The sequence below is a fragment of the Oryx dammah genome, unplaced genomic scaffold (genome assembly GCF_014754425.2).
Source record: "Oryx dammah isolate SB20612 unplaced genomic scaffold, SCBI_Odam_1.1 HiC_scaffold_28, whole genome shotgun sequence".
Lineage (NCBI taxonomy): Eukaryota > Metazoa > Chordata > Mammalia > Artiodactyla > Bovidae > Oryx > Oryx dammah.
The window spans coordinates 64,605,538-64,632,409 of record NW_024070212.1 but is presented as its reverse complement, the minus strand read 5'-3'; the positions used below and the strand labels follow the sequence as shown (position 1 = coordinate 64,632,409).

At 40.5% G+C, this 26,872-nt stretch overlaps 1 protein-coding gene and 1 non-coding gene across 2 annotated transcripts in view; both read left to right on the top strand.

The window, feature by feature from the left end:
* The first annotated feature begins 215 nt into the window (after positions 1–215).
* GIPC2 (GIPC PDZ domain containing family member 2) overlaps positions 216–26,872 on the top strand; it is a 99,544-nt gene continuing 72,887 nt past the window's right edge. The window contains exon 1 of the mRNA XM_040232482.1: positions 216–537. Coding sequence (XP_040088416.1) covers positions 298–537 — 240 coding nt within the window. The 5' untranslated portion in view covers positions 216–297. The remainder of the gene's footprint in view (positions 538–26,872) is intronic.
* On the top strand, positions 14,148–14,220 carry TRNAG-CCC. The gene has a single exon. It is a non-coding gene; the product is annotated as a tRNA-Gly (tRNA).

The window sequence follows — 26,872 nt, the reverse complement described above, 5'->3', positions numbered from 1 at the left end:
AGCCTGATCTCTGTAGAACTGGAAAGGCAGGCAACATTCCCTATCCTGAGGTCCAACTTTGCTTCTCGCAGATTCCTCCGGAGAGCTGGTGGCCGCTTCGCCTGCAGGTGCAGCTCCTCCCCGTGGAGGAGGGGCCCCTGACCAGACGGGCCCGGCCGAAGGGCCTCTGGTATTGGCTCAGCCCAGGTTGCACCTGCCTCGAGCCGGCGGGCCGCTGGGCACAAAGTCCAGGGGGCCGGCCAAGGAGGCAGCAGCCCGCTGGCAGCGCAGGTGGGCCGCCGCCCTCGGCCAGACAAGATGCCCCTGGGGCTGCGGAGAAAAAAGAAATTCAACACCAAGGAGACCTCCCGACTGGTGGAGGGCGAGCATAAGGATGCGGCTGTCCGCAGTCTGCCCAGCCCTCCGGCGCCCGCTCGCAGGCTGGTTTTCCACACGCAGCTGGCCCACGGAAGCGCCACGGGCAGAGTGGAGAATTTCTCCAGTATCCAGGAGCTCTATGCCAAGATCGCGGGCGTGTTTGAGATCCCTCCGTCCGAGGTAAGCGCCGCGCGCTGGGGCTCAGCATCTCCCACCCCTACTGCGCAGGCTTAAATTGGCTCCGGCTGCGCTTCCCCGATTCCGAGGTCGGAAGAGGGATGGGGATCCCTCGTGAGCGCCCCAGAGGGAGCGAGAGGGTTTTACTGGGAAGGGAAAACAGCAGTCCCAGGACCGGAGACAGTCACTTTCTCCAGGCTCAGTCTGGCTTCTGGGAAAACCCGGGACGACCTTTCTTCCTCATGCAAATGAATAGGCTCTAGTAGCCCCAGATTCAGCAGCTTCAGCGGCTTTCCAGCCTTGAGATCTGGTTGGTAAATTAACACCCTTCACTTTATCTGGACCTTGCCCTCCTGCTTCCTCTGCCGGGCTGAGATGGCCACGCTGAGGATCTCCAGGATTGAGGGGCTAGGTGATGCCAAACTAGGTGATGCCTTCCAGGTGATGCCAAACTGAGCCCCACTTTGTCCCTTACATGTCATGTCCAGCACCAACACTTTGGTGTTTCCAAGAAGATTATTATTCCAAGGGTGGAAAACTAGGAAAGTTATACTGAACTGCATGGGACTAGTTGACAGAAATTTCAGAGGGGTGAGCTTTACATTTGACACCGTATCCTTGAAAGGGGACTGAAATTTGCCTTAATTAGATTGATGGCATGTGTGCCAGGAACTGGAGTTTGTTATAGCTAATTTCAGGAGACATTTATGTGACTTTTTATACTTAAGCTAACTGCAAATGCAGGTGTGAGAAGTTAGTCCAAGAAAGTATTTTGTCCACATTTCAAGAAGCACAAGGTCTTGAGGCCCTGAAGGCTTCCCTCATTGCTTAGGGAGGAGATCCTGGTTCATCCCTAGGTGGCAAAGATCCGCTGGAGAAGGGAATGGTTACTCACTCCAGTATTCTTGCCTGGAGAATTCCATGGACAGAGGAGCCTGACGGGCTACGGTCCATGGGGTCGCAAAGAGTTAGACACGAACTGAGCAACTAACATTTTGTTGCCCTGAATTCTTGGGAGTACATAGAACAGTCTTGGGCTGTCTGTCCTTTAATGTTGTTTATCAGATCGGCTCAAGTGAAATCGAGGTAAAGACAAAATTCCAAGATGAGATGAAAGAGAGATTGAAGCTAACCTTTCAGGGTTCCCAGGCACTGAGGGACAGGCAAATCTCAAGCCCATTCTGTGATGTTTCAGTTCACAAAGTACTCTTGCAGGAGTAATGTTCTTTGATTTTCTCTAGGAGAGGTAGGTCATTTGGGTAGTTAAGTACAGGATTTGGAGACTGATAAACCAGGCTGTGGATCCAGGTTCTACCAGTTACTAGCTGGGTGGCTTTGAACAAATTTAATTTCTCTCAATTTCAGCCATTTGTAAAATAAAGGTAAGAGCCTCTACCTTGAAGGGTTATTGTGAAGACTGGAGCGCATAGATAAACATCAGATTGCGTTGGCATATGGTCAGTGCTTTATATATAGTAACTATTAATAATATCATTAATACTTAACAATTAAATGAGGGGGCTGAGGTAAAATGTGGCCTTTGGCCACGGTCACATAACTAGTAACAAAAAGGCTGGGCCATTATTTAAACTTGGATCTTCTGGTTTCTAAGCTAAGTGAGCCTGTTAGCATTCTTAATTGACAACTTTAAACTTCTCTCCTGTAACTAGGGACTCCAGATTTATTTACTTTGCATTAAGTCTTCATCATCATAATGTGTTATTATTTTGAGCTCAAGATGCATGACTTTACTCAATCCACTTAATACCTGAGAAGTATTATTAGCTCGGCTTCGTAGATAGAAAACTAATGCTTTGAGGTTTAGAAAATTTTCAAAATTTGTGTTTCACAAACACAAATTACATGTGTTTGTGAGGTTGTTTTTTTGGCTGCCCTTCAAGGCATGTAGGATCTTAGTTTCCTGACCAGGGATTGAACCCATACCTCCTGCAGCAGAAGCGTGAAATCAACTACTGGACCTCCAGGGAAGTCTCTAAAATCAGGGTTTTTCCTGGCTCCAAATTCCATGAGGTTATATTGCTATATTGCTTCTCACGTTTTCCAGAGTGTCTCAGTAATAGCTTGACCACCATGTTCAGCATTTTCGGTTTCCAATGCGCTGACTTGCATTAGAATTTCAAGACAAACAGTGGGTATTTTGATGTGTTTTATCAAAGTTCATAAATTTTTGTAACCCTAGGCATATATCTTAGTATGTTGTTGTTGTTTTGTCATTAAGTTGTGTCTGACTCTTTGTGACCCCATGGGCTGTAGCTTGCTAGGCTCCTCTGTCCATGGGATTTCCCAGGCAAGAATACTGGAGTGGGTTGCCATTTCCTTCTCCAGAGGACCTTCCCGACCCAGGGATCGAATCTGGATCTCCTGCCTTGCATCTGAGCTACCAGGGAAGCCCCATATGTTAGTATGTTTATGTATATAAACAACGTTAATGCAGGTTTTCCATTTAGATTAAAAAAGAGTTAAGTATATTCAGGATAAACTATATGCATCATCATAGTGTATGTCAAAGTATTTCGATAGTTACTTTTTAAAATAATTAATTTTTGGCTGTGCTGGGTCTTCATTGCTGCACGACTTGATCTAGTTGTGGTGCATGGGCTTCTCATTGTGGTGGCTTCTCTTGTTGCAGGGCATAGGGTCAAGCTATGGGCTTCAGTAGTTGCAGTGCATGGGCTCAATAATTGTAGCACATAAGTTTAGTTGCCCTGTGGCATGTGGGATCTTTCTGGAACGGGGATGGAATTCATGTCTCCTGCATTGGCAGGTGAATTCTTAACCACTGGACCATCAGGAAAATCCTCAATAGTTACTTTTGAAACAAGTAATTTATTAAAATAAAATGCACACCAGTGAGATCCATTTGTCATCCCATCCTCCCAGCAAGAGGAATAGTGTTACAAACTTGAGATGTCAGTGGGGAGGAAAACCTCCCAAACAAAGAATTTCTCCCTTTTATATGATTATCTCAGAAGTCCTGCCTTTTCTGTAAAGAGGTGGCTCTAAGGATACAAATGGCACTGTCTGAAGAGCTGTACTTTCTCTGCTAAGGAAGAAAGGGAAGGCTTTGGCCTGACCTGATGGCAGGTGTAGCAGATCCAGGTGAATTTACTGGGAGTCTATAATGTGCTCCTGGCTGTGCCAGGCATGTAAGTCTACATGGTGGTCATCCCATCCTTGCCATCGCACTGAGGCAAGATTATTTTCATTTTGCCATTGAGCTAAGTGAGGCTCTGAGAAGCCAAGCAGCTTGCCTAGAGTCACGGGACTGACATGGGGGTGGAGTTGGGATTCGAAATGTTTCCTGGTTCCAAGTTCACTACATAGCAGCCATGGGATTCTCAGTAACTTCATTTGAATTCCAAATACAAACCAGCAAAACTTCTTTTTTAAACAAATGATCTTTTCAAGTAAAGCCTCAGACTCAACCACAAAAATACTGCCTCAGAAAGAGGCTGTTGTGAATCTGATGATTATGGATTTCACCTATTTCCTGGTTCCTGAAGGAGGAAGCTAACGAAAGCTATGGGTTGCTTGCAGGGTGCAGTCTGTAATCATTACCTTGAAACAGATGGCCAATTATGCAAAAAAAATCTTACAGCTGATATCATTTTTCTAAACAGCTAAATGAGCAATTCAGTAAAGAGAAAAAAGAAAATCTCATCTAAAAGAACAGTTAACTCATAAATACTGGGACACTCTTACAAAAAGTTTAACACCATCTTTTAAAATATTCAGGATTCATTTGAGTTGGTCACTACACTCTTGAGCTGTGGTCATAGAACATGTTGAAGAGCACTTTGGTTATCTGAACCACTGTAATTGTTTGAGAAGCAGTTTGTGTCTTGATGTGTTTTCTTAATTCTCTATTATGTGGAAACATTGTAGGAAAAGAGTGAATTTGAAAGCTATTAAGAAATACATTTTGCCAAATACTTTACATATCCAGAAACTGAAACCTCTAAAGATTTCTGAAATGATTAACTTTGATTTAGTTATATTAGTTTGTATGTGATGTATAATACTAAGTAATTTGTTGATTGAATGGGTCAAGCAAATACAGCCCCTTGTCTCTCAGTACTTAAACCAGTCAAATACAACAATGTACTTGGGAAGCAAAAAAGGGAAAAATTGTGATTTTTAATTTCAAGCTGTATATTCAACATGCAATCATGCTATTTGTCTTAAAAAATGAAAAACTTTTTCTTGTCACCTGCTCCCATCCCTCACACTATTACCCCATTTCTCCTTAATAACAAAACTCAAAAGTTGCTATCTCCAGTGAGATAACATTTCATATCTCATTTGTCTGTTCAAGACTGATAGCTCTTCATCTTACTTAGAGCAAAAGTCAACATCCAATGATGGTTACAGGCCCTGGGGCCACTCTGTCATCATTGTTGTTTATGCTCCAGCCAGTATGGCCTCCTGGCTAGTCCTTGAACTCTAGAGCCTTAGGGCTTTTGCATCTTTCCCAGAATCTATCCCTCCTTAGCAGAATGCTCTTCTGTTTTTGTTTTTTCGGCCAGATACCACCCAGTTTGAGGGATCCTAGTTCCTTGACCAAGGATCAAACCTGCACCCTCAGCAGTGAAAGCTCAGAGTCCTAACCAGTGGACCACCAGAGAATTCCCAGAATGCTCTTCCTTAAGTCGGCTCTAACATAGCCTTCTCACTGAGACTGGTACTGATCGTTTCATTTAAAATTACAGCGCCCCTAAAAAAAAAGGGACCAAAACTCGTAAATTATAGTCTCTCCTGTTCCCTTCAGCACTTAATTTCCTCCGTTGATACTAACATCCTATGTATATTTAACTTGTCTTTTTCCTTTCCCATATACTAGAGTATAAGCTCCACAAAGAATTTTGCCTATTTTGTTTTCTGATACAGCCCACAAGGGCCTAGAATTGTACCTGAAACATAGTTGGAGTTCAAAATATGTTGAATAAAAGATTCTTCATGAAAATATGGTATTTAAAATCCTGAATCTTTAGCATAAAGCTTTAGTGCTGATTACAATACTGGTATCTTATGTATGTGTTAATTTTTTTTTTTTTTAATACTATAGTGTGAGGAAAGAAACTAGCCTTTGAGGGGGTTAGGCATGAGGAGCATCACTCGTATCTTGACTAGGGAGTAGTAAGAGGGTGAAATATGAAGACTGAGTTAAGTCGCTCAGTCGTGTCCGACTCTTGTGACCCCGTGGACTGTAGCCCACCAGGCTCCTCCATCCATGGGATTCTGGAGGCAAGAATACTGAAGTGGGTTGCCATTTCCTTCTCCAGAGGATATTGCTGACCCAGGGATCGAACCCAGGTCTCCCGCATTAGAGGCAGATGCTTTAACCTCTGAGCCACCAGGAAAGCCTAAGGGTGAAATATGAAGACTGAGAAGCTAAGTAAAAATGACTTGGATCCAATGTTTACATGTCCACAAATTCCAGAAATTGCAAAGCTGGAATCTCTGTTTGTAAGTAGAATGCTTCCTAAGTAAGTTATAGTGTATGGGGTGCTGTCTTGTGAAACCTTCCAGAAACTAAAACTGCTTGCTTTTCTCAACTTGCTGACGCCAGCCCTGAGCCCCTATGGAAGTCAGTATTCTGTCATCGTGGCACCTTCTGGAGACTGTGAACAGTGATGCACACTTGCTCATTTCCCAGCAATGCAGATAACTGGCAAGTCGAACAGTGTCTTTCTGGTTCCCATATGAGAAATCTAGGAAGACAGAACAAAATGGGGCTCATTGACTTGTATGCTGCTCTCCTAGGAAAAACAGTAAAAACACAGGTAAATGAAGGAATTGGGAGTTTGGTGTGCACTTTATCATTGAGATCTGAGGATTATGAAGCAAGCCCAACAACACTGAGCAGAAAGAGTGTGAGAAAGAGAAAGTCAGCTCCTGACACCTGGGAGCTGACCTGACACTCACAGGCAGGTCATGATGGTTTCATGTTGGACATGATAATTTCACAGAACATCAGGATCAGAAGGGACCATTCTGTGACTGTGATGGGTCAGACAGAAATAAGACTACTCTGTAATCATGTCTGAACAGAGACAAAAATGCAGACATTGTCCATACCACAAAAATAGTCAGACATCCCCTTGCCTTGACTAGTATAATTGAAGCTGCTTTTACCAACCACAGCTTTACTTTTGACAGCTTTTCGCACATTGTAGTATGTTTACTAGGATATTGAGTCATGGATTTGGCCCTGCTTCCTGACAGCAAGTCCAAGCTGCCCTAACATCACCCGACACAAGCCCAAATCTTTTCTAATACCCTCCTACTCAGACTCTCCCCACAGTTCTCCATGGTGTGCTGTCTCCTTTGTTGCAAGGGACAGTAAACTAGAAATGAGAATTCCTGGTGGCTTTTGACTGGAAGGCATTGACAGTGGCCTATTACAACGCAGATTCTAAAGGGGCACCCTGAATATGATTTCCCTGATTCCACCCATCCTTTATTTTTTTTTCTTTTAAAAGTTTTTTGGTCATGCCACACAGTGTGTAGGATCTTAGTCCCTGACCAGGGATCAAACCCTTGCCCCTGCACTGGAAGTGGGGGTCTTAACCATTGGACTGCCAGGAAATGTCCCACATCCATCCTCTATTTTCATATTGATGCTCTGATCATACCAGTCTCAAAAAACTACAGGTCTCCCAGTTACGGTCTTATTCCTTTCAGGCTGCTATAAAAAAGTAACACCAACTGGGTAGCTTATAAAAAACAAAAGCTTATTACTCACGCTTCTGGAGGATGGGAATCAGGTGCCAGCGTAGTCACCTCTGCAGGCTGTTTCCTAGTTCATCCCCAGCACCTTATTTCTGTGTCTTCATTTGGTGAAAAGGGCTAAGGATCTCTCTGGAGCCTCTGTGATCAGGCACTAATCCCATTTATGAGAGCTCCACCCTCACAATTTGAGCAACACCCCAAAACCCCACCTATTGATACTAGGATTTCAATGTTTGAATTTTAGGGGAGGGAAGATAAACATTCAGACCAGGGCACATACAAATAACCCCGCCAGCCAAATTTTTTCTAGTCTGGCCTGCCTGTCTGGAGTCCTGCCTTGTGTGTGCTTAAGTCTCATGTCCTAACAACCTTTTTAGTCTAGAATGTTTAACTGTTTAAGTCTTCTGTGCCTTTTCTCTTGATGTTATCACTTTTTTGTTCTGATAGCTCTTACTCACCTCTCGAGTCTCAGCTGTCACCTCCTTGAAGAAGCCTTCTTTGTGAATCTGTCAACCTAGCCATGTTTAATACCCACAACTGCATCTTTTAACATAGCATTAGCACATTGAATTTAGTTACTTCCCTATCTCTTACTGAGGGCTGGGAGGATTTTTTTTTCTTAAAATCTCATTTTCAGCGTTGCTAGATGGCTTAGATGCTCCATTAAAGTTTAATAAATAAAAGTAGATGATGGAAGACATATGTATAAGTCGAACAGATTCATTTTGCTGTACACCTGAAACTAACACAACATTGTAAATCAACTACACCCCAATAAAAATTTAAAAAAATAGATGATGAATTCAGTAGGAGATGAAGCTGAAGATGTAGACAGTAGTGAGCTTATAAACATCCTTAAAGCTGTATAGGTTTTATTCTGTAGGCAATAAGAATAACTCAAGTGTTTTTCAGGAGAGGAATGATCCCTGGCTGGTGTTTTATCAAGTTGAAACACAACTGACTATTCATTTGCTGTGTTTTCTTCATAAAGTTTGGTTTAAGTCAAATAGGATGGTATTTTCTGGAACTGCACAGTACTATCTGAGAAGTTCTAAATATACTACAATCATTATGTGTGCTCACTATGCCTATTGAGCATCAGCCTTGGTTTTATATGAAGAATGCAAGCAAAAACAAAGAAATGACCCCCTCCCTCCACCGCCAAGAGCTGTAACTCATTTTGAGAAGTGGGATGTTACTCTCACCAGACTGCCCTATAGACCTCATTGCTATGAGGAGGATAAGAAATGGGTTTAAGATTGTTGTTCTGTGTTCTGGAGATCCTCTGAAGTAGGTGTGTAAACCACTGTAGAATCAAGTCTGAACCCCTCCCCAAGCCTCTGATACCTCATAGACAGATGGTGGCCCCTTTGCCATCCCCTCCCTGCTCCCAGCCCTCTAGACATCCTGAATGCACGTGGGAGTCTCTTGCAGGTGGTAAGAGATGGACACACTCAGGTTACCTTGGACAATGTGTATGTATCTGTTAGGACATACAAGGAGGAGAGGAAGCCCAGAATCACCTCTGTAGCTGCACAGTCCAGTTCCGTAGACTGCTGGAATATCACTCATGCTTGTCTGGGTGAAAGCAGTAACTTTAGACTCTGGGAAGCCAAGAGCAAGTCCTTTACCTTCCCTCTCAGCCACTCTCGCCCTCCTTGTTACTCTTTTATTTTTAGATTTTATTTATTTATTTGTCTGCTTGTTATCTGTTTTGGCTGTGCGGGGTCTTTGTTGCTTCGCACAGGCTTTCTCTAGTTGTGGCGCGTGTGGGCTACGCTTCGTTGTGGTGTGAGGACTTCTCCTCGCAGTGGCTTCTCTTGTGACTGAGCACAGGCTCTCGGGGGCTCAGTAGTTGTAGCACTCCGGCTTCACAGTTGAGGTGCGGGGGCTCAGTAGTTGTGGTGCACAAGCTTAGTTGCCCTGCGGCATGTGGAATCTTCCTGGACCAGGGATCAAACACGTCTCCCACGTTGGCAGGCAGATTCTTGTCCACTGAGCCAGCAGGAAGTCCCTCTTACTCTGTTCTTGACTCTCCTCTCGTCCTTGGATTTTGCTCCTTTAAGGCCCTTATTGCCTCCTCTTTGTGTCTTTGAGTTTTGGCCTCTGTATTTGTGTTCCACTCTGTCTCAAACCTGAACTGCTTGAGAATGAGTTTCTGTTGGTGAGTCAGGGTACAGGACAGGTGGGGCAAAGGTGGCCTGTGGATCAGTGCTTGTCTCTGGTCCAATGTAGGTCCTGTGGTACAAAGGCAGATGAACAGCAGAGAAGGAGTCCTGTTGGAGAGGACACTGGGGAGAATACGTAGCCTGAGACTTCTTGATTTAGGGGCGTTGCGGATATCTTCCACAGCTTGTACAGAACATGAGACTATTCTTAGTTTTCTGATTTTTATCTATTGTTCTTCCCTTTACCTGGAAAGATTTCCGTGATTCTTTCCCCATTTTCTCTGTTAAAAGATAAACTGAGCCTTATTAAAATTGAGTATATTTGAACAAAAATTGATTTGGGCAGCAGCAAAAACCAGAAGGGGTTAGGGAGTGCTCTGCCAACAGGAGACAGAGGCAAGGTTTTTATAGAGGAGTGTGTGCATGCATGCTCAGTTGTGTGTGACTCTTTGCAACCCCATGGACTGTAGCCTACCAGGCTCCCCTGTCCATGGAATTTTCCAGGCTAGAATACTGGAGTGGGTTGCCATTTCCCACTTCAGGGGATCTTTCTGACCCAGGAATCAAACCTGCATCTCTTGCATCTTCTGCATTGGCAGGCGGATTCTTTACCACTGTGCCACCTGGCAAGCCCAATTTAGTTATATGTGTATATATATCTTTTCTTTTTCAGATTATTTTCCCATATAGGTTATCACAAAGTATTGAATAGAATTCCCTATGCTATACATAGGTTCTTATTGATTGTTTTATAGATAGTAGTGTGTGTATGTTAAACCCAAACTCCTAATTTATCCCTCTCTCTTCCCCTATCTTCCCTCTTTGGTAACCAAGATGAAGTGTTTTAAAGTCAATAAAAATCTTGGGAAATAGAATGCCATGTATATGATTCAGTAAGGTACAGTAATATGAATTCAAATAAAGTTTTAGGAGCTAAGACATTTTCTGCTTTTGTGATATCAAATGTGTTTCTTAGATTTTTGGGATTGTGGTATCACACAAGTTCTTTTGTAGTTACCTCAAAACTTTTTAGATATAAACATGACAGCTATAATCAATATATAAGATATATTCCTAATCCAGCCTGTCTCATCTCTTTACCTCTTCTTCAGTGTTATTAATTACAAGCTACCTTCCCTTCCATTTGTTGGCTCTTAGTTAATGATCCAGAGAAGGCAATGGCACCCCACTCCAGTACTCTTGCCTGGAGAATCCCATGGACGGAGGAGCCTGGAAGGCTGCAGTCCATGGGGTCGCTAAGAGTCGAACAAGACTGAGCGACTTCACTTTCACTTTTCACTTTCATGCATTGGAGAAGGAAATGGCAACCCACTCCAGTGTTCTTGCCTGGAGAATCCCAGAGATGGGGGAGCCTGGTGGGCTGCTATCTACAGGGTCACACAGAGTCGGCCACAACTGAAGCAACTTAGCGGCAGCAGCAGCAGTTAATGAGCATATCTGTGTTTGATCAAAGGCCACCAAAGGAAAATGGTTTCTGTGCTTTTGTTTTATTCATTCACTAAATCTCCAAGTAGAAATAACTCTCTGAAGCAGAAGTGCACAGTGGAGCTACATAGTAAATGTTATTTAAAACCAATTTTTAACTTAATTGAAAAAATAATATATGTACTTAGTGGAAAGGGTATCCACATTCCTGGGGGGAGGAGGGTAAGTGGGAACCATAGTTCCCTAGTCCTCTTTCTCCAGAAGCATCTGGCTTGGCCATTTTTTTGACCATCTTTATAGAAAAATAAAATTTGTGAATTTATAAGTATGTGTGTGAAAGTAAATGCATATCTTTGTGGATGTAAACCTTTCTACTTTTAACCAAATTAGGAGCATACAATATATCTGTTCTGTACAGTTGGTAGTAGCAGAAGCAAAAAAGTGGACCTAACACTGAAGCCTGGGGATGACAGGAGTCCCTGCAGTCTCTTCAGGGTCACAGAGGGCCATCAGAGTGTCATTCATGTCAGGAGAGCTGTCATTGTGTCTTTAATGGCAATGAGCCAGTTTTTAGTAATTTCTAAGAAGCCTGTCTTCTGAAAATGTTTCCTGTGCTTTTGCTTCCCTGTGTCTCCCTATCACCAGACATAATCAGAGGTATTCATTAAAAAAAAATTGAAGTATAGTTGATGCACAGCATTATGTTTCAGGTATACAACACAGTGATTCACAATTTTTAAGGTATATTCCATTTTTAGTTATTATAAAATATTGGCTATATTCCTTGTGTTTTACAATGTATCCTTATAGATTATTTTTTATATATAGTAGTTTGTACCTCTTAGTCCCCTATCCCTATCTTTCTCTCCCTCCTTCCCTCTCTCTACAGGTAACTACTAGTTTGTTCTCTATATCTGTGAGCCTGTTTTTTTTTTTTTTCTTTACTAACTAGTTTATTGTACTTTTTTAAGAGTCCACATATAGGTGATATCATATAGCATTTCTTTTTTTCTGTCTGACTTGTTTCATGTAGTGTAATACCCTCCACGTCTATCCATGTTGCTGAAGTGGAAAATTTTATTCTTTATGGCTGAGTAGTATTCCACTGTATGTATATACCACATCACCTTTATCTATTCACATTTAGGTTGTTTCCATTTTTTGGCAATTGTAATTAATGCTTCTGTGAATTTGGGTGTACATCTAAAGGTGTTCCTTGAAACTATTTATTCAATAAAGCAACTAATAAGTACTTTTGGGCTAGATACTTGCCAAGGTAAAGAAAAGAGGAAGCCAACTGAGAATGGATGACTGTCACTGTTTCTCTGTATTGTGATCCAAAAACTGCTTTATTTTCTCACTGTCTTAGAAACTCTAGCTTTTCTGTTTGGGGTGTACTGAGTACTCTGAAGTTTTGGTGATTAAAATGTGGAGTAGGAAGTTGAAGCTTGCTGCTGCTGCTGCTAAGTCGCTTCAGTTGTCTCCGACTCTCTGCAACCCCATAGACGGTAGCCTACCAGGCTCCCCCATCTCTGGGATTCTCCAGGCAAGAAAACTGGAGTGGGTTGCCATTCCCTTCTCCAATGCATGAAAGTGAAAAGTGAAAGTGAAGTCGCTCAGTCGTGTCCGACTCTTAGCGACCTCATGGACTGCAGCCCACCAGGCTCCTCCGTCCATGGGATTTTCTAGGCAAGAGTACTGGAGTGGGGTGCCATTGGACACGGCTAATACCAGGGAGGTCCTATGGCTTCTACAGATAAGTGAAAGGGTAAAAAGGATCTTAGATCTTGTCAGTGATAGAATATTTGCCTTTTAGGGGTGTATTTTGCTCCAGTTAGTAGTGGCTAAGAGGCTCAAGAACACTAGCACTCCAGAAAGTGCATCTGCTATTGTATAAAAATCTCCATGGAGATAATCAAAGCACACATAGAGGAAAAGTTCCAACCTTAAAAAAAAAAAAAAGGTTAAAATCTAGGATCTATATTTCAGTCTGTAAAAGTCACAGGTTCTTAAATTACAGTGTTAACTTTAAGTGGTCTTAGAGGGATACACAGTATCAAGATTGAAGAAATGATAATTCTGCATCCATTCTTGGAACAATTTGCATAGCCATATATTGTGTTAAGTAGTAGTGTTTGTGTGATTGGCATTAACAACCTGTTCTTCATGATCTAGGGCCAGAATGTAACTTGATCTAGGGCCAGAATGTAACTTGAACCTTCTCACATCTGATACTAACAATGTGTTCTGGGTATAGTTAAGTATTAGGTACTGGTCATGATTTGTTACTCCCTTTCTCCTTTTGTATTCTTTATACTTCCTGCTTCCTATCTTAATTTTCCTGCCTTTTTGTAAAGGTAAGTGGGGGAGGGAAGCACAACTTGAGCATGAAGGGAGTTATTGTTGAACACCTATCATTACTACTTAACCTGTGCTATTTTGTCTGAAAAAGCAGTTCTTAACAGCACCCCCAGAAATGACTGTGATTGATAGATGAGGCAATTGTAGCTCAGAACAAAAATAAACTGCTCAAATCATGTGGTCTAAAGAGATATCTTTTATCGTATGTTTGTCAAACTCCCAGCTCATGCTCTTTCCTTTATACAAGTGGTTCTTAACCTTACTGGACCCAAAGTTCCCCTGTAATAACAAATATTTTGTGGCATCACTTTTACTTATCCTGAAATAAATATTTAAACAATAACATCTACCTATGTATATAAAACTTTAAAAATTAATATATTCCTTAACAGTAATACTAGAAACAAATATGGATTTCAATGCAAATACTTGGGGAAACTGTATTAGAAGACATAATGAAGCAGTCAGTTGCTTGTATCTATACTTAATAGCTAATATAAATTTAAAAAGAATAGAACAATAGGAATAAGACATGAATATTTTGATTCTATGTTATCTTTTGCTCTCTAAATATTTGTAGATATTCATAGAACTATATAATGTAACAATAATAGGAGCAGCCAATACATTTTATGTTAAATTCAAATAATATGGACAACACTGCTGTCCGTGACTTGACTTTCTGAGATGATGAACAACTCTTGATAAGGTTCTACGCAAATAAGAAAGGCTTTCCTTGGTTTACGTGGTGATTGCAGTCCAGGAAAACTCATAACAAAGCCTACTTTATCTGTAACACAGAGGATCTAGGTTTTAATCATTATGTATATATTCTCTTTCTGACATGAATCTCTAGTAGGACATTTGAAAATCATGCATGGGACTTCCCTGGTGGTCCAGTAGCTAAGACTCTGTACTCCCAATGCAGGGGGCCCAGGTTCAATCCCTGGTCAGAGAACTAGATCCTGCATGCAACTAAGATTCAGCACAGCCAAAAAGAAAAAAAAAAAAGAGAGAGAGAGAGAAAATCATGCAGAATGCCAAACAGCTCTTCACTGAGCCGAACCTCTCTGAGGTTAGAGTTCATGCAGTATCCTTACCTCATCCTCTACCTCTCCCAGTGCCAGTGGTATCACATAATCATTGTAACAACCAAAAAAGCTCCCACAACATTTCAAACAGTTTTCCAGTATCAATTCACAACCACCCACTGGCAACATTGCTTTATGCCAGTTTGCTTGAGGTTAAGCACTTGCTCTGTGTGGTGAAGCTAGGCAGTAAAGGAGGGGGCGGTGGGCAAAATGGGAAAGCAACAGGAAGGGAAAAACAGTAGAAAGTCCTCCTGTTTTACATTTTTAGTTTTAGGATCAGTCTTATAGGATTGTAATTATACGGAGTAAAACATGGGTGGTTAATTTGTGAGATTCCAAGCTTTTTCAATAGCTCAGAGCTACATATCTGCTGTGGCTATTTCACAGGCTTGTAGGATCCTGTGCTAGTCAGGGTGGGTGGCATGACAGCAATGCTTTAGGTCAATCTAATGGGGAGGTGCTTTCTGGGTAGGATGGTGTGGCCTGAGTTTGGTGCCTAAAGATGCCACTGAGGAGCTTCAATTTTCTCACCTGGAAAACTGAGTAATGGAATCGAACCTGGAAAATATACAAATAATGCCTGCCTTATAGGAGTGTTGTTAGAACTGAATGAAATAGCATATTAGGTATCTAGAACAATGATTCGATCAATGTTAGTTCTCATTCCTTCTTTTCCTCAAAAAAGATGCTTTTTAGGCAATTTTTGACTAATCTTTTGTAATTTTCTCCTTTTAATTTTTCTATTCTAAACCTGTACAATTTCATTCTCCTACTTTTTGCCTAATCCCAGAAAGTGTGGAAAGCAAATTTAAAAGTTTGTCTCTATACATGATCCTCAAACTAAGCTATCTCAGTGTGGAATTCTATGTTACGGTAACTAACGTGGACTCTGAGAAGGGCTTCTTCAATAAAGTTTAGTGTAAACCTAATAAACTATTTCAGTCAACGAAAATCTCAGTTAAACTTGAAATATTAAATATATTAATTTATTCAGAATTATTTTGCATTGCATTATCAATGCTTATTTCTCTTGAGCCAAAAATAACTCTGTAGGAATACGCATATTTCTTTTTGTCATATCTCTAGACGTACCTGTGACAGAATTTTCCTCAGCGTGGAATTCTAAATTATTCTACTCTGTTTTCCCACAGAACACTTAAGAGCTCATTTTCAACTCTCCCCACACTTGTTAAGACTCATAGAATCTTAATTGTGCTTCAGTCATGGACACTGACTTCCAAGAAGCTTCTGGGTAAGATTACTTTGGTGCTAAAGGATAGAGGAAGAACTCTACCATTACCTTACTTCAACATGCAAATCATATGTTTTTCCTTTTGTCTCATGTTGTCTGGTCTTATCCTCCTGAAAAGGAAGTGTGCTTATTTGATCAGCTTAATAGAAGAAGTATTATAAATAGGTGGCCAGGGAACTTATATTTCCTACCCAGACACTTCACAGAGTGAAAAGGAAGATATTAATAATTACTCGGGGACAACAGGGGTAAACTAGGACTCAGAGTCCCTCTAATTATAGAAAAGGAAAAAAAAAAGGTGACGTGAGAAAGTTTATTGTACATTTGCTAATTAAGCACCCACAAGTCAAGCCAGTTTCCTGGGCAGTAAGGAAGGTTTTGAATGGTAGGCATTTGGGGACGGAGTGGGGAGAGGAGGTTGTAGGGATAAAAATAGAAGCAGGTAGTGAAGGTACAGCGTCAGCACTAAGCTTGAAGCCAGGAGACTCTGGTACTGCCTGTCCTGGCTCTGGCCTGGTGACACATTCTTGGGAGTTGAGGGCGGAACCCTGCAGCAGCCTGCCAGCTTCTTCGGGAAGCTTCCTGGCCCTGCGGGGTCCTCCTCCCCTCCTCTCTAACTCCTCCCTCTGCCCCAGTCCCGGGAGTCCCATGGGCAGGAAGGGCAGGAATGTTGGCCAGCTGAGGGTGGGAAGAAGCTGCTTCGTGAGGGGGCGGGGTGGGAGCGGGTCATAAACAACTCTGGAGCAAAGGTGAGAGGCTCTAGCTGGGGTTGTGACTAAGTGTCTCCGAGGCTATGACAGGATTCTATTCCTGGCAGCTCCTCTCCATGTCTTCCCAGTCTCTCTTCTTGGCGCTCTCTACCCCTGGGGTGGGAGGTGGCTCAAAATTGAGCAACCCAAGCCTAGAAGAATCTTCACACACTCTCCCTTGCATCTCACCGGCCCTACCCATGGGTGAGGTGTTCTGCGCATCTCAAGCCTTCTAATGCCTAAGGGTCTAGGGTGGTCAGGAAGTTGCCTCCACTCCCCCCCGCCCCCAGCCCTTAGACACCTCTCATCGAGGCAGCCCCATAGTACATTTTCCTTTGTCTCCTCTTGCCCTGTCACTCTGCAGTATATTTTTCTAATGTCTTTCAGGTGTCCTAGTTTAGAATAAAAATCAATTGCAATCTTTCTCTCTCTCAAGATGTTTACAGTTTCTTGCATGGCCCATATTCTTCATAAAGCGCTCATCTCTTTCTGTCAGGATCACATCCCCTCATCACTCTGTTTTGACCCCTGGTGGCTCCCCATGCTTGCTTTCCAGTTTTCCATGATTTATTTGGATGGGTTTTTGTTTTGTTTTTGTTTGGCCATGCTGCAGGGCTTGTGGTCTTTTATTTTAGTCCCCTGACCAGCAATTGAATCCGGGCCCTCAGCAGTGAACATACAGAGTCCTAACCACTGGACTGCCAGGGAATTAATTCCCTTGGGTGATTTTGAAATATCACATACCTTATAGATATTTCATTGTAAGCGTTACAAGTCTGCTTCCTGGTTAATATGAATATGGTCATACATGAGCATTTTGCCAAACAAATTTCAAAATTTTGTTTAAGGACCCATTGGGGATCAAATAGCTATTAAAAAAAAAATAGTTCATGTTTGTATATTTAGTAAACTGGAAAGTTAGTCATAGGTCTCTTTACTAATAATTATAATTTAATGTCTCACAAACTGCTACATTCTTGGATGTAAAACATCTCATTATAGTTTCTCCTTCCCTTTTGAGGTTCTCTTGCATCTTAAGTGTCAAACAAGAGGAAGCTTTTAAGAGGATAAATGGTTTAGAAACCTGGAAAATTTGAGACAGCACCTGACATGGGGAATACTGGTGATTTATGATGTCTTTCAAATTGGCATGTAACCTTGCAGCATTATTATACTAGGCTAAAGCTCAGATATCTCCTCTGACCTGAAGCATATTGTGGAAGAGGATGGATATATATAGCTATCCATGTTTGATTTATCTTACTCATTGTGTTAGTGTCTATGTAATATCCACAAAGGCAAGACTAAAACCTATCGCTGTTCTTTTAACCTTTTCATATGTTTCAAGAATTGGTTTGAGATTTTTACTTTCTTTGATAACATAGTTGCTTTGATTAGATTTCATTAACAAAGGAAAATGTTCTTTTGGTTACTCTGGGAAGTCATTTCATAGATTAAAACATGTGACTTGATTTTCCTTTTTTGGGGGGTAGGGAATAAAATTATTTTTGTCACATTATTTTGTCCATTAAAAAAAAATGGGGAAAAACAGTGATTGTACCAGGGAAAGAACGGTACAAAGGATGAATCACCTTTTATTTAAGACGCCACTGCTGACCCAGGACAGCTAATTTAGAAGTGAATCATTTATAGAAAGTTCTACATAGTTCGAGGCAGGGCTTTGTACAATATCCTTATGAAGGTCTAAAATAGAGCATACAGTATCAGGTTTCTAAATATCTGTCTTGTTGCCAATTTTATATCTTTGAGAAACTGAAACTTTTTTCTAGATGACTGTAGCCATTGTCAAGGTGAAGGCAAAGTTATTGTATTTATAAAATGATATATATTAAAAAAACAAATCTTTAGAAATTTATTACATGTGTTATACTGGGAAAATAACAGATCTTAAATATCTATTTAATTCTATTCATTTCCTTGGGTTATGGTCAGTTTTAAAATTAACTGGAAGAAATAATTTAAAATGACATGTTAAGTCAAACAACGTATTAATATTAAAAAAAATTATTTGTTGTGTTGGGTCTTAGTTGTAGCATGTAGAATCTTTGGTTGCGGCCTGCAGAATCTCAGTTCCCTGACCAGGAACTGAACCTGGGCCCCCTGCACTGGAAGAGTGGAGTCAGCCACTGGACCACCAGGGAATTCCCTGTATTAGTATTTTGACGTTAATCAAATATATTAGGTGGTTAATATCAATATTTTGATTGATATTTTATTTTTTAATACATTTGATTTTTAAAGTCCGATTACAAAAGCTCCTTTTTGTAAGCTACCTTAACTCACTTAAAAAAAATTAAAAAAATATTTATTTATTTGGCTGCACCAGGTTTTAGTTGCAGCATGTAGGATCTAGTTCCCTGACCAGGGATCTAACCCCAAGCCCCCTGCATTGGGAGCATGGAGTTTTAGCCACTGGACCATCAGGGAAGTTCCTTAACTCTTTTAAAGAAGTGGGTGGTTTATTAAATAAACAGTGTATTTGGCTCCATGTAGAGCAAAAACTTTTTAGTCTCTGCCTTCTAGGAGTTTTAGGTTTAAAGTTGAATTTATATTTACATCACAGCTATGGTATCATGGCTTAGAAAAAGCACAAAAGTCTGAATTCCAGTTTTGACTCTGTCATTCACTAGCTATGTGACCTTAGACAAATCATATAAGGGGTGTTGAGCTTTTCTTTTTCCTTCTGCATAGGGTGTAGTGATGCCTGCACTCATGACCTGATGCCCTGAGCTAATGGATTAGCTGAGCTAATGCTTTAGGAAGTGATTGGTAACTTGGATCTCTCTGTGCAGATATTAGGTATGAGAGAGGCAATATTGTAGGGGAAAGAGCTTAGGGTTGGATAACCAGGGCTGAAGTTACATGTGCACCAAATACTACTTAATCACAAACTGTTTTTATCTCTCTAAATATTTATGTTCTCATCTGTAAAAAATGGGTGTAGTAATGCCTCTCACATAGAATTGTCATAGGATTAAATGAGGTAGTATGTGGAAATGCCTGGTACATATAAGTGATCAATTAGTGTTTCTGAGATCTTAATTTTTATTTACTTTGTTCTTCTAGACCTTTATCTTCCCAGTTCTTTCACTTTTACAGTGGTCTGCTAGAGCTGGGAGCAAGTCTCCAAACTGTGTAGAGCTCGGAGGGATGGGCAGGTGTCCCAGTCATGAATGTCACTGAAGAATTGTTTGAGTTCTAGAAATTCCCTGATACAACACATCTACCAAGTATTTTGGGAACTCATGTAGAATAAGACACTCAATTTTTGGAAAGAGTTTTGAGTAATATAGTTCTGCCACTCTGGCTTGGCTATATAGTTTCTTTTGTTCAAGCACTCAGGATAAGTGGGTTATCTTTTTTACTCGATAGTTATTCTTAGTTTCAGGTTGTTTTTAAGTGAAAGTGAAGTCACTCAGTTGTGTCCGACTCTTTGCGACCCCATGGACTGCAGCCTACCAAGCTCCTCTGTCCATCGGATTTTCCAGGCAGGTTGTTTTTAATTCCTGCTATTTTACAGGCAATTGACTAGATGGAAATACAGTCTTTTTTTCTCTTTTTGAGGAAAAGTCTGTGAGGTTTAGATAATAGCCTAAATAGTTCTATCCAAGAATAGCCCAGATAGAACCTTAGTCATTAACAAAGAAAACATAATCCGAGTGGTTTTCTTGTGTACAAAGATGGTGGTATTAACTCCGGATGAAACTATGGTTAATTAGTAGGTTTAGTGTTATTATGTACTTTCTCATCTTTATTTTCTGTAATGACATTGGCTGATATTTCTATAATGCTTATTTTAGAAAAATATAAAGAGTTAGCAAGGTTCTTGGTAGATTGAGATGTAGGAAAGTAGTTGTATTAAAGTATTTGGTAACACTGTTATTTTAGATAATCACAGGAGGTAACTGTTTTAGTTTGCTTATGCTTAAAATCACATTCCCAAATACTGTAATGCGAGCCATATAAGCCCATAATTTCTTCCAGAGATTTTGGAACATGTGGAATCTTGGGCCAACTCAGTTCCTGTTTAAGGAAGGCATTAAACAAAAAGTTGGAAATGGACTTCCTGGAGTTTTGAAAATGAATCTGATGTGTTTTTGAAGAGATTTGTGATCTGTCTGTGGGCCAGAATATCTTTTGAAACACTAATGGCAAATGATTTATTTAAATGTATTCACAAGGCATACTTATGGAATATATAATGGCACCACCAGAGAAAAAGTAATATTGTTTTATATTAATGGCTCTATACAGTAGTTCAGACTCTTATCATCCTAGCCATATTGAGTTTCTAGGGTGAATAATCATAACCATGTGATAAGAACTGAAAAATAGCAATTGAAATATAAAAGCATGGTAAAAAAAATGGTCATAAGTTACACTCAACAAAAAAAGTTGAAGGATACTGTAATTTATGGGAGAAAATGAAATCCATCCTGGTTATGACATTAAAAAGGAGCAAATCTAATTTTCAGGAAAAATAATGCAATTTAAGAAGCTGTCAAGTGTAGGTGTAAATATTATTCAAGGAGCACCTGTATTCCAGGGATAATACTAATAATAACCTTTAGAGATTTTTAGTTTAAAAAGCACTTTTATGTATACTCTCTTACTGAGTTTTAGTAATAGCTGTGTGATGTAGACCAAGCTTTACTAATGCCAGGATGCCTTGAAGACCAAGAAGGTCAAATGACTGAACTCGTAGAGTACAGAATTGGGACTAGAGGTGGGTCTTTTACCCCTTAACCCACTGTTTCCTTCTTTTGTTTACTTCTATTTTTTTCTTTCTTTTTCATAACCATTCCAAGTATAACATAGCTCCTTTCTAGATAGCTGTTTTGCTGATATTGGAGGAAGGGGAAGGCTTTACTTTGTGCCTGAAACTTTTGAGAGGATATGAAATTATAGGATAAGAATGCATAACACTTCAATGCCTAGCATTTCGTTGCATAACACTTCAATTCATAGCAATTACATAACACTTCTATACATTAAAGGAAACACAATTCACCATAGACCTCAGAGTTGCCTCTTTTTTTTTTTTTGGATAAAATGAGATAAGTAGAAAGAACTTTTAAACTGTGAATTATAAGGAGTTCCTGATAGTCTAGTGGTTAGGATTCTGTGCTTTCAGTGCCTAGGCCCAGGTTCAGTCCCTGGTTGGGAAACTGAGATCCTACAAGTGGTGTGGTGAGGCCAAAAACAAAACAAAAAAGCCCCCTGTGAGTTATGAAGACACAAAGGATAATAATTCTATCAGTTAGAAATCTGTTAGCCTGGAATTGGTTGGTGAAATTATTGGCTTCTGGGATAGGACTGTGTATCAGATAGGATTTTTTCAGCTACAAGTAGCACAGAGCTAGTTGAATTGCCTAAGACAACTTGTTTTTCTTACAAGAGGTACTGTGGTTGCCAGAGCTGATTATCAGAGCAACTCACCAATGTCAAGGACCTAGGCTCACTCCAAATCTTTGCCTTTCTTGGTGTTGATCTCTTCCTCAGTTAGTAGTAAGGTGGTGGTGGAAGTTCCTAGATCACATACAGGTAAGGGTACCTACAGGGGCAGAGAGGATGGTTGTGTTACTGTGTTTGCTTTTTAGGAAGAAAAGATACTTCTCTGAAGCTTCCTGTACTTCTCCCATGTCCTGTTGGCCAGGATTGGGCCACATGCTTACTCCTATGTCACCGCTTTACTAGTTTGAGCCTTATGTCTGTAACGGAGGAGGTGAATTTTCCTCCAAAACACATAGAAGGTATAAAAGTGAAGTCACTCAGTCATGTCCAACTCTTTGCAACCCATGGACTACAACCCACCAGGCTCCTCTGTCCATGGGATTTTCCAGGCAAGGATACTGGAATGCTTTGCCATTTCCTTCTCCAGGGGATCGTCTTGACCCAGGGGTCAAGCCCGGGTCACCTGCACCGCAGGCAGATTCTTTCCTGACTGAGATACCAGGGAAGCACTTCATACCTGCTATCTGAATATTACCTTAGGAGGGGAAGGGGGTAACAGCTTCCAGTGTCCATTACTGAGTGCCTTCAGGTGAGATGGGTACCCTTCTGCATGTGTCAGATTTGTCCCCAGGGTCAGTCTTCTAATGTTGAAGTGACAGCTGCAGTTAGTCACATCAGAGCGGGAGAGATACCTTTCTAGGAGCTTCTGTGGAAAAGAAGATTCCTTCCCCAGAAATCTTAACAAGTCCTTTCTTGTATCTTTTTAAAGTAATTTTATTTGTTTGGCTGCCCTGAGTCTTAGTTTCGACGTATGGGATCTTCTATCTTCAGTTGCAGCATGTGAGATCTAGTTCTGTGACCAGGCATCAAACCCGGGCAGCCTGCCTTGGCAGTATAGAGTCTTAGCTACTGGACCACCAGGAAAGTCCCTCTTCTTTGTACCTAACTGGCCTAAGTTGGATTATGAATTACTCATTAACTGATTTAAACCTAATCATGATTCATTTCTGATGGAACTGAGGATGGGGTCACTCGTCCCCAAGTTACCATATGGCTTAAAATGGGGACTGAAACTTGAGGGGGCAGGGGAACGGGTACTGTAGATATTGATGTCCAGCACAATAACAATTTAAGCTCTCCATCTGGTCTCAAAGGGCTGTGGCTTTCTCCTTGCCTTAAGCTGTCTCTGCTATAAATCAGTGACAGGCATGCAGTAAGACAAATATGACAATAAGATGAATTCGTACCTGCCAGAAGCTTACAAAGCAGCACATGGTAAGTTCCACAAGAAATGTATAAAATTTGATAGGTGTATAGAAGATGAAGTAATAGCATTAGCTTAGGGTGTTGTTAGAAAATGTTGTTTAGCTAGACTTTATTGGATGGGGAAGATTTTGATAAATATAGACTAGATTTAGAAGTCAAGTTTCAGCCATGGCATTTTTGGCCAAGGGAACGACATGTATAGATATATGGAGATGGGAAAAATACAAAGTATAAAATTATTAAAGACAAAAAAAATTGTTAAAGACATGGGATTCTAGAACAAAGCTGCTCAATGGTAGCTGCTAGCCAAGCATAGATATTGAGTACTTTAAATGTGGCTAGTCCAAATTAGGGATTTCCCTGGTGGCTCAGGGGGCTTCACTGGTGGCTCAGATGGTAAAGAATCTGACTGTGATGCAAGAGACCCAGGTTTGATCCTTGGGTCAGGAAGATCCCCTGGAGAAGGAAATTGCAACCCATTCCAGTATTCTTGCCTGGAGAATTCTATGGACAGAGGAGCCTGCTGAGCCCTAGTCTGTGGGGTCATAAAGAGTCAGACACAAAAGGGTAAACATACATCAGATCTTAAAAACATTAAAAATGTAAACTCTCAATTTCATTTTAAAAATAAATGATTAGATGTTGAAATGATATTTTGGATATATGGGGTTATATGAGGAAATTAGATTAGTTTCACCTATGTCTTTTGTTGATGTGATTTTTTTAGAAAATTTAAAATTATGGTGTTTGTGTTACATTTCTATTGGGTAATACTGCTTTAGAAAGTGAAATAGTCACAAGTACTCCATCAAGCTTATGAAAATTGGCAATGGTGTTGATAAAACACCAAATATAGATACCCCAGAAGATGTTAAGGATTTCATTTTACAATAAAAATCATCAGAAAGGTGTTTCTAATGGTTGGATAATTTTCCTTATAAAATAAACCTTACTCTGAGTTTACTTTCCTTTCATTTAATTTGTTCACCAGAGAGTATAAAAAATGATGTTAAGTACCATGTTGTCCTGACTTTTATCTACTATATCTCTGGAAGTGAGTATTTCTTAGAGGAGCATTGATTCTATAACTGCTTCAGTGTTTCTTTTCTTATATATTTTTTCTCCTTTCTTTTGATATCAAACATTATAGTGCTAATTGGATAAAGTCATAATTTTCTCGTCCACAAAATGAGGTTAATAAAACTTAGTACACAGGTTGGTTTTATTAAATGAAGTAAATGAATGTGTAGAAAATACCATTAGGATATCAACTGAGCAGGGCACTGTGTTAAGCTTCATAGGAGAGAGAAAGATGACTAAGGTCTCATCTCTGAGTCAGGGTGACGAATACATGTTACACCAATTGGACTTGAAGGGAAGGTGACTCAGACACTCAAATGAGGTGCTAGATTTAAATGATGTGAGAGAAGTAGAAAGAGTGATTCCAGCCAGGCAGTCACATCCCTGCAGAGTCTCAATAGACAAGAGCCTGGGGATAGGGTGGGTGCATGGGTGGCAGGCTGTTTAGATTTTGGATTGAAGGAAATGTCTGAATAGAGATAGGAAAGTTCACAATATGTATGAGATTCCTTTTTTTTTTTTTTTTTTTAAATCTCTAAGACTCTTAATATATTGTAACTTGATTATGTTGCCCCACTGTATGTCAGTGGATCATTGCCTAGCCTGGGAGTTTCTTGTGTACGAGGGCTGGTCCTAGTCATCTTTGTACATCTAGTATGTACCACAGAACTTGGCAAAAAGCACCTGTCCAATAGAGGATTGTGAGTAGATGAATGAGCATGAACTTTCCAGCATTTAGAGAGTCATATATCACTTTTAAACTTTTCAGTTCAAAATACAGTATCTACGAGGAGTCTTTGAATCTCTAGACCTTTATGACATATTAGATGTATTCACTGATAGTTGTGCATGGAGAGATGTGAATGACAGGGTTTTTTCTTTCCTTGAGGGACTAATCTAAAGCCACAGAATTTCAGTTACCTGCTGCTACAGAGGGCTCTTCCTCCACCTCCCAGGGACCATGACATTTCTGCTGATTTTCAACACAACCTTCTGTGGAACTCCATTCCATGGCTTTACTCCTTCCAGGAAAGAAGTCCGGATGCCTTGGCTGCCAACTGCTGGCTGCCCAGAGTGGAACATAATTCTGTCTTGGAGGAAGCATAATGGGGAAGGGTTATACCTAACAGGAAATCTAGTATTTGCTTTGCAGTGAAGTACATGAAAAGATCGAAAGAAAGGATGCAGCTTAGCAACTAGATGTTCACTTTGTGTGGGATTTCCTTTGGGGGGCTTCTTCCCCTACCCTATTTTATCATCATTATGTTTTAATGTTTTATTTCCTATCTGCTCAGTAAGTTGCTTTATTAGTGGTGGTTGGATCTGCTATGAACACCATTTAACGATTCACTGGAAAAAGAACAAGGAGAAAACTTTTCTACTCACTTTCCATCATTTTGAGAAAGGAAGTGAGAAAAGCTGTTTTCTATGCATACTACTTCTTCCTTCCATCCATTAATAATCATTTTTGTTAGTGGACTAATGAATACTACTGACTTCACAATTGGAGTAAGAAATAGGGGCCATTATTATCCTAAATGACTTCTTGTCACTCCCCATCTTGAATAATAAAAATTTAACACCAGCAAATATTTGCAAAGAGTAACTACAAAGCCAAATGTATTATGTCCTCACTGGGACACAAAGGGTTATGTTAAAGGCTCAGCAGTAATTAGCACAGCTCACCAAAGACCTGGGTGAGAAAAGGAAAGGGCAAGGGCAGCAATTCTTGCTTGCAGGCACTGATCCTTTGTACCCTGCGGCCTCTTCCTTGTCCTCATCACTAGCTCCTTCATGTACCTCTGGGATTTGATCAGGTCTTTGATGAACATGCTGGAACTCTAACTGTAGAGTAGGGAGAGCTGTTCCAATTCAGACATATTTTAATAGGGCTTAAAAAGCCATTTAACAGGCAGTAACTGCACAGTTTTTGAGCTCCCAGAGGTTTATGGGTGTTTATGGTTTAAAGCTCAAGCAGGGAAATCAGAAATGGTGTGAAACTCGGAGAGGTAGAGAGAGGGTTGGAAGTTGAGAGCTGAGGCAAGGCTCAGGAATGGTAATATCTATGGCAAGTATTACTTGATAACAAAAGGTACAATTTTTCACTTAATCATTTTGGTATAAAAAAGCTGCATTAAAATGTCTTTGGTACTCAAAAGATACTCAGTAAATATTTATTGAACTTAATCTTTAAACCAATGGCATGCTTTTTAAATTTTTAAAAAATATGTATTTATTTATTTGGCTGCACCAAGTCTTAGTTGCATCACACAGATCTTTGACCTTTGTTACATGTGAGGGATCTTTGTGGTGTTCAAACTCTAAGCTGTAGCATATGGTAGTTCCCTGACCAGAAATTAAACCTGTGACCCCTGCATTGGGATCACAGTCTTAGACACTGGACCACTAGGCAAGTCCCCAGTGGCATATTCTTAACCCTCCTTCTCTTCCATTTTGTAGTTGGGCCCTAAAAATTACTGAAATTATGGTTGGCAAGCTTGAGTAGCATTGTAGATTTTAGCAAAATAAATTGTATTTTTGAAGGAAAATGAAGTCAAACAAAGACTTGGTAAATATAAGAAGTCCCTTTACAACCTCCACACAACATCTACCATCCTGTGTATCTAAGTTGCATTAGCCTCTCCAGCCCTCAGTTCCTCCATTTTTAGAGCCAAGGGATTGGACTAGTCTTCAAGG